The sequence below is a fragment of the Camelina sativa genome, chromosome 9, assembly GCF_030686135.1.
Source record: "Camelina sativa cultivar CO46 ecotype springtype chromosome 9, ASM3068613v1".
NCBI lineage: Eukaryota > Viridiplantae > Streptophyta > Magnoliopsida > Brassicales > Brassicaceae > Camelina > Camelina sativa.
In genome coordinates, this window is record NC_141888.1 from 5,823,517 (window position 1) to 5,837,938 (window position 14,422).

General features: G+C 33.6%; 2 protein-coding genes, 2 long non-coding RNA genes and 1 pseudogene across 4 annotated transcripts; 4 read left to right on the plus strand and 1 right to left on the minus strand.

Moving 5' to 3' along the window:
• The first annotated feature begins 333 nt into the window (after positions 1 to 333).
• LOC147937776 (uncharacterized) lies at positions 334 to 1,501 on the plus strand (annotated as a pseudogene).
• Positions 1,502 to 2,173: 672 nt separating this feature from the next.
• On the plus strand, positions 2,174 to 3,327 carry LOC147937777 (uncharacterized). The gene is made up of 3 exons (XM_087465259.1): positions 2,174 to 2,362; positions 2,602 to 2,986; positions 3,152 to 3,327. Exons 1-3 carry the CDS (start codon positions 2,174 to 2,176, stop codon positions 3,325 to 3,327), a joined length of 750 nt encoding a protein of 249 aa, XP_087321385.1.
• A 1,383-nt stretch (positions 3,328 to 4,710) lies between these two features.
• LOC147937778 (uncharacterized) lies at positions 4,711 to 6,723 on the plus strand. Its single transcript, XR_015565793.1, has 2 exons — positions 4,711 to 6,197; positions 6,278 to 6,723. It is a non-coding gene; the product is annotated as an uncharacterized LOC147937778 (long non-coding RNA).
• Positions 6,724 to 7,560: 837 nt separating this feature from the next.
• Positions 7,561 to 8,068, plus strand: LOC104710556 (uncharacterized). The gene is made up of 2 exons (XR_755031.3): positions 7,561 to 7,775; positions 7,876 to 8,068. It is a non-coding gene; the product is annotated as an uncharacterized LOC104710556 (long non-coding RNA).
• A 1,954-nt stretch (positions 8,069 to 10,022) lies between these two features.
• On the minus strand, positions 10,023 to 10,529 carry LOC147937779 (uncharacterized). The gene has a single exon (XM_087465260.1). It carries the CDS (start codon positions 10,527 to 10,529, stop codon positions 10,023 to 10,025), a length of 507 nt encoding a protein of 168 aa, XP_087321386.1.
• Positions 10,530 to 14,422: the final 3,893 nt, after the last annotated feature.

Below are 14,422 nucleotides of genomic sequence, written 5' to 3' on the forward strand. Positions count from 1 at the left end.
GGTTTTATTTTATAATGATTTGCACATAGAAACCCAAAATATTTAGATTTTGATATGTTTATGTATTAGTTAGCTACCCACAGGTAGGCCATTGACAGTAAAACATGATCAATAATTTATTAGAATGTTTATATGTGTGTTAATTAAGTATATCCATAGATAGCTTAATTAATCTGATACATCATTCGAGAAAAGTTTTTGAAAATATGATCTTAGGATAAATTATAATGACTACCTACAGGAGCATTATAATTTGAAGTAAAATGCATTCAATAATTTTTGTTAATTTGTTTTTTAAATTTGAACCTCAATTAATGCTTGTTATATCTCTAAATCGCAACATCATTTCCTGCTAGTTTGTCATCTATGGTCTCTACTATTCTGATCCTCACTGGAACCAACTTCTCATAATGGAAAGAGGAAGTTGAGTTCACATTACGAGTACTAGAGATGGATTTGGCACTTCGTGAAGAAAAGTCAGATCTATTAACTATAATTAGTACTGAGGAAGAAAAGACTCTCCATAAAGCTTGGTAGAAAGCGAACAGATTAAGCATGATGTTTTAAAAAATGACCATAGCTAGCAATATTAAAACTTCCCTTCCAGATGCAGATAAAGCTAAAGCTTATCTAGCAGCTATAGAAGAACAATTTAAGACTGCAGACAAATCCCTTGCAGGGAAACTTATGGCAGATCTTACAACCATTAAGTATGATAGTTTAAGGTCTATGCATGAACATTGCATTGAAATGACCAACCTTGCAGCTAAATTGAAGAATTTAGGAATGAGTGTGGACGATTCATTTCTTGTCCAATTTATCCTAAACTCACTACCGCCTCAGCATGGACCATTTCAAATCAATTATAATGCAATTGATGAAAGGTGGACATCTAATGAATTGGCTAATAAACTATTCCATGAAGAGGCTAGACCTGGTCGTGAGGGCATTAAAGTTTCCCATTATGTTCAAAGAGCTGGACCTAATGTTGGGAAAAGGCATAAAAAAAAAGTCATCAAAGAGCACCACCCACAATGAATGAATTCGATCAAGTTAATCTGAAGAAAAAGGCAAAGAAAGATTACAGGTGCAACTTTTATAAAAAGGTTAGATACTTTCATAAAGATTGCCCTAAAAGAAGAGAATGGTTCAAAAAGAAAGGTAATCCTATGGGTTCCGTAAGCTTTTTTGAATCTAATCTTACTCATGTTTCTTCCAAAACTTGGTGGATTGATAGCGGTGTTGATGTACATGTAACAAATTCCATACAAGGATTCCTTAAGATCCAGACCATAAATTCAAGTGAAAACTAATTACTGATGGGAAATCGAGACAAGGCACCAGTTGAAGCTATTGACACCTATTGCCTCATTTTAGATGGTGGATTTTGTCTAGATTTATATCAGACACTTTATGTTCCATCTATTTCCCGTAATTTAGGTTCTGTAAGCAAACTTGATTTGGCTAGTTTTAAATCTACTCAAGGAGATGATTGTTTTTATATATTTCTGAACTCTAAACGAATTTGTTCTGGAATATTAGTTGATGGTCTTTATATGTTAAAACAAGCTGATCAACCTTATGAGACACATCTCTCATTGTATTCAGAAAGTAGACTTAAAAAAAAAACATGTATTGATGACTCATATTTCTTATGGCATAAAAGATTAGGATATATTTTTTATGAAAGAATTAAAAGATTGGTAAAAGATGGAGTCATTCCCAATCTTGATTCTTGATGTGTATAGATTGCATTAAAGGTAAACAAACTAAACATACTAAGAAAGGAGCCACAAGAAGTACATAGCTTCTTGAAATCATAAATACAATATTTGTGGACCATTTGACATTCCAACTTTTGGAGGGGAAAAGTAATTCATCACTTTTATTGATGATTATTCACGTTATTGTTATTTCTATCTATTGCATGAAAAATCTCAATATGTGGATGTTGTACAAGCATTCATTACTGAAGTTGAGAGGCAATTAGATAGAAAGGTGAAAAATCATAAGGTTAGATAGAGGTGGTGAATTCTATGGCAGATATAATGAAGCAGGACAACATCCTGGACCATTTGCCATACTCCTTTAGAAATTAGGAATTGTTGTGCAGTACACAATGCCTGGTTCTCCATGGCAGAATGGTATAGCTGAAAGGTTTAACCGTACTTAAATGGAAATGGTTAGATCCATGATGAGTCATGTTAACCTAGCTATATCCTTGTGGATGGACACATTACGTACTGCGGTCTATATTTTAAATAGGGTTCCTAGAAAATCAGTTTCAAAGACCCCTTTTGAAATGTGGAAAGGTAGGAAACCTAGTCTGTCAGGCCTCCAAGTTTGGGGGTGTCCAGCTGAAGTAAGAATATACAATCTACATGAAAAGAAATTAGACTTTTGAACGATCAGTGGTTTCTTTATAGGTTACCGTAAGATGACTAAAGGATATAGATTTTATTGTCCATCCCATAGTACGAGAATAGTAGAAACCAATAATGTTAGATTTTTTTTAAATGGTGAGATTAGTGGGAGTGAAAAAGATTTTTTTTAAATGGTGAGTTTAGTGGGAGTGAAAAAGTTCGTGATATAACTATTCAGGAAACTAGGGTTGATATTTCTTTACCCTTAGTTCTGAATGTTGGGGATCCTAGCATTGTTGAACCGTTAAACAATGAGGAAAACCCATCGAATGATCTCACACTCCATGATGAAAATCTTGCCAATAATGATCATAAAGCACAAGAGGAACCAACATTAAGAAGATCAACTCTTACAAGGAGATCTGCTATTTCTGATGACTTTGTGATTTGTCATATAGAATTTGGAGAAGGAAACATTAAAGATCCAGTTTCTTATTTACAAGCTATGAAAGATGTTAATTCTGATAAATGGATTGATGCTAGTAAAGATGAAATAGACTCGATGGTAAAGAATGAAGTTTGGGACATCGTTCGATTGCCTGATGGACACAAAGCAGTCGGGTGTAAGTGGATCTTTAAGACCAAACTCGACTGTAATGGCAATGTAGAATGATATAAAGCTAGACTTGTAGCCAAAAGGTTTAGTCAAAAAGAAAGCATCAATTATAGTGAGACTTTTTCACATATGTCTAGAAAAGACTCTCTCATAATTATCATGGCATTAATAGCTCAGTGTGATCTCGAGTTACATCAAATGGATGTGAAAACTGTCTTTCTTAATGGAGACTTGCAAAAAGAATTCTATATGCGCCAACTTGAAGGCTTCATAATCGAAGGTCAGGAAGATATGGTTTGCAAATTGAAGAAATCAATAGATGGACTGAAACAAGCTTCGAGGCAATGATATCTAAAGTTTGATGAAACCATCACGAAATTCGGTTTCAAAGAAAACGTTGTGGATCCATGTATATACCTCAAGATCAGTGAGAGTAGTTTATATTTTTGGTATTGTATGTTGATGATATCTTATTAGCCAGTAATGATCTTGGTCTACTACATCATAATAAGAGTTATCTCTCTAAAAACTTTGATATGAAAGATTTGGGTGAGGCATCCTATATAGAAATTAAAATATTCTGTGATAGATCACTACGCATTTTAGGATTGTCTCAAAAAGCATATATTGATAAAGCTTTTAAGAGATTTGGCATGATGATGTGTTCTTCTAACGATATTCCTATGCAAAAGGGTGACAAGCTTAACTTTAAGCAATGTCCGCAGAACGAAATGAAATATAATGAAATGCCAAAGTACCACTACAAGAAATATATACATTGATAGCATTAGAGGATAGCACATTTTCAAGAACTTCTATAAAAGATTATTGGTTTTTTTGGTCACTTTATAATATCTCAATATAAACGCTATGCTATAAAATCCTTAAGCGGAATTCTGAAAAATCTTATTATGCCAACCCTTAGGCAAAATAATCCACTTAAGCGCCTAACATTCGTTCACTTAAGTGCCTTAGGCTAAAACCGTGAGACTCACGAGCAAAACCTAACACTCTCGAGCAAAACAGCAAAACCGAACACTCTTGAGCAAAACCTAAATTTCTCTAAGATTCTCCTCTAATTTTTATGACGAATCCCTAATCTTGTCGCCGGCCATAAATTCGTGCTCCTCTGCAGACACATTCTCCAGCCCAGGCGTCAGTGAGCTCAAATCTAAGGCATGTCTTTCTTCCTTACTCTAATTTGCTTCTTACCATTGGCGGATCTAGGGAGAAAGGTAATATGGGGCACAAATTCTTTTTTAACAAAAATTTTTTTTCAGCACTAAAAAACATAACAAAATGTGTAAAAACAAAGTAAAAATATTGAAAAAAAATTGCAAAATATAAGATTTGAACCCTTCACCTTTTACATAGGGTGGGGCACTCTTTCGAAATAGGCTAAGAAACACTATTGTTAACTCATCACTTAAACAGATTTTAAAAAGGTGTATGGGGCACGTGCCCCACCTACTATAAACGTAGATCCGCTCTTGCATCTTACTCTTAATTATATGTGATTGAATTATCGATTTTAGGGTTTATGAACATCGATCTGAAATTTGATTCAAATTAGAGATTTTGAGGATTTTCAAATTAGGGATTTGATTCAAATTAGGGATTTTGAGAATTAGGGATTTGATTCAAATAAGGGATTTTGAGAATTTTCAAATTTCCAAAGCTAATCGAAACTTTAAAGCATATATAATTGGATACGTTTTGCTATTTGTCAAGTGTTCGTGGTTGCTGCCATTGGGGAACTGAAGCTTTTGTTGTACTCAACAGTGCAGGTTAGTCCCTTTCGACCAAATTTTATGGTTGTTATTCTTTTTTGTGATTGTAATTGTTTTGTTGTGCACTTGATATGATATTAGCGTCTTTGCTGTGGTATGTGATTGAGTTATTTACTTATCTGGAAAACTTTTTTAATGTTGCTTGTGGTTTGAAGTGTTGTTATAAAGGTTTTAATTAAGCTTAGAATATATAATGTTGGACAAGGCATGGGTGCATCTATGCAGGTAAGGATTTATATAGGTTAGGTTTCAGATGGAGTTGGGATACTTTCCGCAGTTCTTAATTTTGTCCCATTTCTTATACATTGAAGAGCCAATCCTGGTTATGAGAGAGGTGCTCGAAAATTTGTATGGGATGTGACTGCGACATTAGGGTACATTGATATGATGATATGTCTCTGCAAAGAATGTTGTAATGTAGAACACTAATCATGCAGTGACGTGATTGATCATCTTGTAACTAGGGGGATGGATGAGGCTTACAAGTTTCATAGCGATTGGTATCATCATGGAGACATGAACTTAGTGGTTGATGGTGAAAGCAAACTAAATCAATGGAATGATGAAATTTTTGAGTTATATAAAGCAGCTAAATATTATGACGAAGAGTTGGCTAGTAAGGGTAAGGGTGACTCAGGTGAGATTGCAGATGGTGACTTAGTTGAGATTTAAGAGGGTGAGGACAAGAGAGAAGATGAGTTCCTTTCAAAGCTTGCAGATGCTAAAACGCCATTATATCAAAGTTGTTCAAAGCAAAACAACCTATCGGCTATTGTGTCTTTGTTCAAGCTAAATGGCTGGTCCGACAAGAGCTTCAGTGAATTGCTTGAGACATTGCCAAACATGTTGCCTGAGGATCACATCATTTTATGATGTTAAAAAAATTCTAAAGAGCTTTGATATGGGGTATAAGCTTAATTAAATCTTCTAGTGTTTTGAAGAGCTCCGAAAATCTTCTGAAGAGCTCTGAAAATCTTCTGATTTTGATGACAAAGTGAATGACTCTCGTCTAGGCCCTACATATCTGAAAGTGTTGGTTGAATCTGCTACGAAACCATATGCATTCCTTAGGAGACCTGCAACTAAAATGTTTACTATTGAGGAATGGTAAACAAGTCTTTAAAGCCTTCCGGACGTAGCAAACCGACCGTTGAATATGGATGGGCTCATTGGCTTAGTGAGAGGACGTGAGGTCCATTAAGAAAGATGGGTCCATGGACTGAAAGTGGACATGGGGCCCACTGAGAAGTGGCGGTTAGGGCGTTACAAAATTCTATATCAACTAATATACCATCAGGTTCTAAATCTGCAGTAGGGGCAAAATCTATAGCAACGGGTTCTGAATCACCTATTGAGGATGCAACATGTCCAAGCTCTCCAATAAAGAAAACTCTTCCACATTCACAGTCTCTTCTTCGCGAATCTCAGGTAAATGTTTTGGATATTTTATGAAGTTGCTTATGTCAAGTCATATGACTGTTGGTTGGTTTATACTGTAAACATTGCAGCGTATCAATGAAGTTGTCACAAAGGAAAATAAGAAGTGCAGCCTGATGGATATTACCAGAAAGAAGCTGGTTGTTGCTGAAGGACGATGAGCAACAAACAATCCAGACCAAAAGGTTCACTTTGTTTGTTTGGGTTCTAATGCAGTTAAAGTGTTGGTAGATATTGTCAAGGTAAGCGATGCAGCAGTTTGGAGGCCATCATAATAAATCGAGATTATGGAAGATGCCCTTGGCACAATCATTGCATGGTCAGAGGACAAAGTGATCATGTTTTAAATTGACCATGAGGTTTACTATCTCCTACTTAAGACTTATATTCTTTCTTATGGAGTTGTTTTTTTTTTCTTCAGGCTTGTCTTCTTTCTTATGGATTTAAAACTTGTCTTCATATGGAACTCAAATATCTATCATTAAAACAAGATGTTAAAAGAGAAATTTTTTTTATTGAACACATAGGAACTAAACTAGTCGCATACATATTTACGAAAGCATTACCTCCAAAGACATTTATGAAGTATGATGAAAATATGGGTCTGGAGGATAGCACTTAATTATGTTGGATGTTAATGTTTTAGCCTATGTTTGGCATTTATTAGAGCTCTCTTACGACTTTTACATCTTCTATATATTTTGTTTCCAACGTGCGCACACATTATTGTTTGGTGGAATTATTGATAACAGAATACGTCTTAAAAGACATAAAAGAGACCATTAAAGATAACTCCTACTTATGGAATAATGTTTATGGTCTAGTTATGAAAAGTAGTAAATATAGTAGTACATGGAAAGAATCATGTTGCAAAATGATGTGTGACCGTCATGACTTTCATTGGTTACAAGATTAGCGAAGACACCTATGAAAGACCAAATTAAAATATAACATATTATGTCGGCCTTATGATTCCCGAGTAAAATCATTATACTAACGACCAAGTGGGAGAATGTATAAGAAAATAATTATTTCTTACCCATGTATGTGGTCTTATAGTTAGTAGGTTTTGTCATTGGGTTTGTTTTTTTTTTGTTTTTTTTAATAATCATTTGGTAACCTAAAGGGACAAGTGTTAAGCTATATGTCATACTTATGCTTATAAAGACAAGTGCTAAGCTACATGTCATGCTAAAGCTTATAAGAGGACAAGTGTTAAGTTGCATGCTGTGTTTAGGTTCAATGAACCAAGCTTGAGAAGCAATGTTAGACATTTTTCCTCACACTTGTCACCATTGTCTTCATCTCTACAATGATAGATGGTTGAGATTAAATTAGAAAACAAACCCCTTATGAGGAGTGAGATCCTCTTCCCTCCTATAAATAGATGGTCTGCTCCATCACAAATCATCACAAGAACAAAAACAATACATAAAAAATAGTTTATAGGAAAGGGGAGAGAAACCTTATCTTCCACCTAAAGATTATCTAAGAGTTTCGTGTCAAATTTTCAAGCCAATAAAGAAGAAGAAACTATTCAAAGAAGCATAATTTCTAAAATGAGTGAAGGTATTATTTTAATTCTCTTTATGTTTCTATTATATGATTAATATAGATGTTTAAGATCTTGAGGTTCATGTTAAAGTATGTATAACAACCTTTTGTCCAGGGATCCTCAGCCACAAACCACGTCCGGTCTCCATTGATGGTTGTAGCATTAATTAGCAACGCTCACGGCAGTAGGAGTTGCCATTGAATCGGGTTTCACCCACCTACACTTCGCTTTAAACTCACAACTGCTAGTCAAAGCTCTTAATTAATGGGAAGTTCTAGTTAAAGGAACTTCATGAAATTCTACACGATATCCTTATCCTGTCTACTACTTTTGTTACATGCTCTTTTGTTTACACTCCTAAATATCTAATTTGCCAAGCAGATGCTTTGGCAAAATAATCTCTAAGGTCTCTTCGTGTTGAACCCTAATTGTTTCATCTAATGAAAAATTAGTTTTCCCAAAAAATAAAAAAATAAAAACCATTTTGTCAGTGAGAGTTTTTGGCTAGAGGGAGAGTTTAGGTTCTTTAGGATATTATTTATAACAAACCCTAAATAAGTGTTCTTATACTTTTATAAAGATATTTTTATCTTTAACGTTCCAAGTTTCCAACATCATTATTTGTTGTTAGTACGAACATATAAACAAACAAGTCACAAGACATTTCTTGTTTATATAAACATTCTGAAACACACATAAAATAAAATTTGAAAAAAAAGTAAGAGAGAAACGAATGTGGCAACAATAAAAGAAAAGAATCACAATCCACAAACGTTGATAAAAAACCACAATAACGAGTTATGATGAACTTAGTAGATATAGCCAGCCACAAGAGCCACGGTGGCTGCAGCCAAGCCGGTGAACATATCGGCGGCAACAATGACAGCTGCGTTTGGTGGTGATTTAGCTGGTGTATGGTCATCGTGACCTTCGTGATCATCGTGACCCTTGTGATCGTCGTGTCCCTGAGCCGAGACCATCGCAATCATGAACGCCAACAGTAGACAAACTACACTGATCTGAACAAAGATCTTCTTTATCATTTTTCAGTTGGACTTCTTTTCGAAGACGCTGCGTTTCAGTTGAGTTTCGATGAATGTATGATAAGATTTGAATGTGGTTTTGTTATGAGACTGAGATTATTAAAAGTGGGTTTATATAGAGGATTCAACAAACCATATTGCTGTGTGTGGTTTTTTATTTATATGTTAAGTAATCTTATCTATTGGCCTTCCCGCTTGCTCAAGCCAGCAATTCTTTATAGTATTTAATAGTTGACATTAACTACTAAGACATGAGGAAGGCTAACATAATGTTTTTTTGGAGGATGTGTTCATAATTGCGACTCAATGTTTCCTAATTCGATTCATACAAAAATTATATCACGATGCAAACATTTCAAGTACTAAACAAAAATATCAAATTTGATAGCTAAATTTTTGCTTTATGCGAAATCATACATTAAACGAAAAAGTTAAAACCCGTACTTTTTCCTAATGTATAAACTAACCAAATTTTTGTTTAGTTAAATATATTTTCATACCGTAGGTGACACATATAGTTTGTATAATATGAATCAAATATAGGTCATTTGTGCACGTATGAAGAAGCTGACTTACCCTTGATAATAATATGTATTAGTATAAAAATTTGTCTTGCCATTATGATGACATTTAAATATTTAATGTACAGAGATACACTAGGAAACGAAGAACGTGGATTCAAATTATTTTGTACTAGCGTTAAAGGCCGTACCAGTACGTACCGGGACTGCTCAGCAGATTTATAGTACTATTTTTAGTCCAGATTTCGTTAATAAAGAAATTAAAATTATTATTCAATAGAATTTGGTGGATAAATTAATTAAAGTACAAATGAAATTGAATATTTTCGTTGGAAAAGAACGTGAAGCCAAATTATTCGAAACAATTTTTTCTTTGAAAAAAAAAAATGTTTCTCTCCATCAGCTAGGCGTTGACTTGAAAGATGCGATCTATCTCTGAACAAAAAAAATTAACTGGGGGTACAAGTACAACTCCAATAAATCACATTACCATAATAAAATGAACTTGGTCTTGTTGGCAAACTGATATTTAAAAAAAAAACTACTCGGTCCCGATAGACTTGGTCTTGGGTTATTTTGTTTTTTTTGTATGAATGTTAAATTATATTCACCAAAAAAAGACTGTTTTACAACTTAATGCATCATTCTAAACTGAGATTAAACAACAGAGGTAAAGCAGAGAGTAGTTAAAAGGAGATTAGATGGGGTGGGTTTGAAACCAGAGTTGAAGACCATTCTCATAGCCAGGAAATGTCAACAGGGAGAGTAGACGAGTGCGTACAGACTTGTCAATGAAACGGGAGAGACGGGCAGGTGGAGTGGGGGCTTCACCGTGACGTCTAGCATTCCGTTCCCGCCAGACACTGTGGAGCGTGGCTTGGAAGACATAACGGAGAATGAACCGAAGGAGACGAGGGGTGGAGGAATCCACAAGCAGAGTAGTCAACTGATCCCAATGAGTGGTGTACTTGATGCCCAGCAGAGTACTAGTCAGAGTAGACCAAACCTGAGAGGAGTACGAGCAGGAGAAAAACAGATGGTTCCTTGTGTCACCGTCGGCATCAGAATTCCAAAGAATAATTCTATCACCAGTCGAGAGTCTATTAAGAGCAGCAAGCCAAGTGACAAAGGAATATTTTGGTGTCGAGTGAGAGAACCACACCCCTTTTGCCCACGTACAAGGAGGGTGTTGTGGTCTAATCATGTGCCAGGTAGCTAAGGTTGAGAATTTTGTCTTGGGTTAGTTTGTTACAGTAGTCTGGTTTGATTGATTGTGTTTAATGTGTTTTTTTATAATGATGAATTGTGTCTGATTTTCTCATATACACCTACATGTGCCTATTTTTGTAACAGTCCTCATACAACTAACAATTCTAGAAACCAAAAGTACTTTTTTGGAACTTTTTTTTGCTTTTAAACCAAATTTCAAAGGAAAAAAAAAACAATTTACTTTATATCAAAGTTTAGACATGTTTCGAAATTGTTCTTTCAAAATAAGAAGTTACTTTTTTATTCTTCCACTATTTCCCTTTAACATATTTACATATTCTACTCATTTACAATATACTAGGATATATCCCGTGCTTAAAGCACGGGTCAACATTTTTTAAAAAATTTATAAAATAATAATAAAAATTATTATTATATTATTTTTTAAAAAAATATTTTGTTTGAGATAATATTTATTTTTAATTGTTATGTAAATCTATTAGTCTATTTGAATACTAATTATTTTAGAATATTAATATTTTATTTTTGACGTATTATTACAGTTTATATTGTTTATTTGTTGTATTTGCATCATTATTTTGTCAAATATAAAATAGTAATTTTAATATTATAATTGTGAGCAAATAAAAATTATTAATTTTTCATCTATATAAATTTAGTTTTACCAACCCGCCAATGTGGAAATTAAAACACACATTTTCATACATTAAGTTATATATCTTCGTTTTAAAAAATTCAAATCATAACATATGCAGAAAATATGCATTTTATTAATTATAAGTATTAGATGAAAATTCTAAAAATTTTGTAAATAAAATAAAATAAATATGATAGGAGCATCATAATTTGAGATGTTAACAAAAATTTTAAATTTAGTTATTAAAAATAATTGTATTGTATACTTGGATATAAAATCTTAGTTTTTAAAATTCTGATTGGTTTATATAACTTTTTTTTTTAAAAAATAATTAGTAATTTCGTCCATAATTTATTAGAGAAAAAAAAATATTTTTTTAGATTATTTAGATTTTTTTCAGATTTTATCTGTGAGTGTTTTTATTTTTAATTAATTATATTTATTTAAATTAGTTAATTAAACTTAATTAAATTTTTCTAATGGCAATTGAATGTAATTTTTTACACATTTTAAGGTTAGTTTCATATTTGTACTTCTCAATTAATATAGTAGGATAAAAGAGAAGTGGTACCAATTTAGATTAAGTGTTTTTCTTTGTTTGAAAGGGGAAACTATACTTTTATAAATACAAGTCTCATAAGCAGAAAATTAAACTAGTATCTTTGTTTTGTGAATCTTAAGGAAAAATATCTAAAACATCCAAGAAACTGAGGCAATTACTGAACTCTTCGACGTAGGAAGACAACCAATAAAGAAGAAGCGTTTGTTTTGAAGTAAAGTTGAAAATTGGCTATAAACCAGTTTGTTTCTAATGTGGTTGAGTCAGAGAGTAGAAAGTGGAGGCCTTACGGTGAAGAGTATAGTAACGATGGTGATGAAGCAAGACGGTGATAACGAAGCTAGTTAGGAGGCTTTGAAGATTGAAAATAATTAGATCCTAGCCACGCAATTTTTCACAATTTTGAGAAACGATCGGCAGAGATCTTGCTCCCAGTGTTGAGGGGTTTTTGGTGTTAAAATTTATGGAACAATGTAAAAAGTATTTCTTAGCCATACAAATATATAAATTTTGTGAGAAAATGTGTTATAATGAAAAGACTCTTTTTTATCTTCGATATTCCCTCTTTATTAGAAACGATGATGTTTATAATTCCGTCTCCAGAGAGTTCGAGACACATTTTTGCAAGTTATCTTCAATAATTAATATTATTTACATTACATGCCATTTTATAATTTATTTAATTTAAAAAAATATATATATTTTTCAAATTATATAATGTATACTTCTTTTCCTAATATACTTTTATAAATATTTCAAAATTAACATAGAAAAATTTTGATGTCAAATTTAATTTAACATCCGTGAACCATTTTCCATGGTTTTAGGATATGTATCGATCGACACCATTATTTTTCCGGTTCGGTCGGTGTAGTTTTAAATCGTCGAATTAAAACGGTTGGGTTTGGAAAGCCCTAAACCGGGATGTTTAAGGGAAAATGTCGACTTGAGGGTTTTGTAGCTGTTCAATGTCGTTCCCGGTGAAAAAAAAAAGAGAGAAAGGTTTTGGAAGTGTTCCTGAGAGTTCTAAGTCTTTGTTTGAGAGATTTGTTCTTATGGAGTGGTGATATGGGGATAGGAACGTGTTGGACACTTACTGTGGTGTTGGTTCTTCGTTTGTTGGTCAGAAACTTTCTGTTTAAGAGGTGAGTGCAATACTATCACTTAAATAAGCTCTTTGTTTTTATGTTCTATGAGTGTTTTGATTGATTCCTTGCTTTTTTGTGGTTCCTATGGCCTATTGTGACTTCAGGGTGAATCTTGGCCGCATTGGAGGCGGTGTAAGTCAGATTTCGGACCTTCAGTCTCGAAGTGAACGTAGCTGCGAGATCAGTGTCGATCGGCACCAGGAGGGTGTCAGTCGACACCAAGATAGTGACGGTGTAAGGACTTTGGCAAGTGCCGGTCGACACCAAGGGGAAGTGTCGGTCGACACTGCTAGGGTTTTCGGGTTGTCGAAATGGGGTGTCGATCGTTACCAGGTGACCAGTGTTGGTCGACACCAGGTGGCCAGTGTCAGTCGACTCTAGTGTCGACACTTCTTCTTCTTCTCCTTTTCATCTTTTTTTTTATTTATCAATATAACTTATTAATACATTATTAACTTTGCAGTGATTTTCCCTTTCGTATGCCATCCACGCACACCAAAAATAATGAAACCCTAAAAAGAAAGGAACATAAAACCATGCCACCATCCCTAGAGCGTCAATCGTTCATGTCTACTTTTGTGTAACTGGTGAAGAAGATCGTAGAAGACAACGCAAAAAAATGTCAACAGTGTACAATCCTCAGGCTAAGGTCACAGTGGTTTCATTTACTACAGCTTTTGATATCAAGATGTTGAAGGATGGTGAGAGAGACCATGAAAACGATAAAAACATAAAGCACAATGTAAATATTTTTTCGATGATGTCAATTAATATTTTTAGGATTATGAGGCCTAGAAGGAGCTGAGAGGGCGTGACAGAGATTATAGAGACATATGTCTCTATGATTCACCGTTGATGGAAAGATCCAAAGGATTTTCAGCATGAGATTCAAAGGCTATGGTGAATTAGGAACAAAAGTAGTTTATGATTTTGGGATTTGTTTTTGAATTCTGAACAATGTATTCTTGTTTCTATGAAATTTATGATTTTATATAATTTTATTTATAATTATTGATTACTGAAATAGTAAAATTATTATTATTATTTCTAAAAACTAACACTAAATTTATTGATTATTCATATTTGATTTAAATTTTCAATTGTAAAATATACAATTATTTGAATCATTTTTTAAAACTGATATTGTCTTAGCATCAGCTATTTAGAATGGACATAAATATTTAACCTCGTTTATTATAGCCGAAACAAATATTAAAATTAGTATCATTTTTTGCAATTGATACATAAAAACTTCGATTACAACTTGAAGTTTTTATGAGGTTTTTAATTTCTTCTGTTAGCTGCTTATTACATATAACTAAAACGGTTCATAATTTCAAACGACTTTTACAAAACATTATTGTTATCCAATGACTCGCGACATGTGCTCATCTTGATCTAAACCCTAATGGAGAGCGACCAGGCGATTTTGGCGCCGACTTCCTGATCCCCATAAATCTGTGAAGTTGGAAGCTTTTTCCTCGACCCTCGAGTGTTTTTTCTTGCTTTTGTGCGTCTTTTAG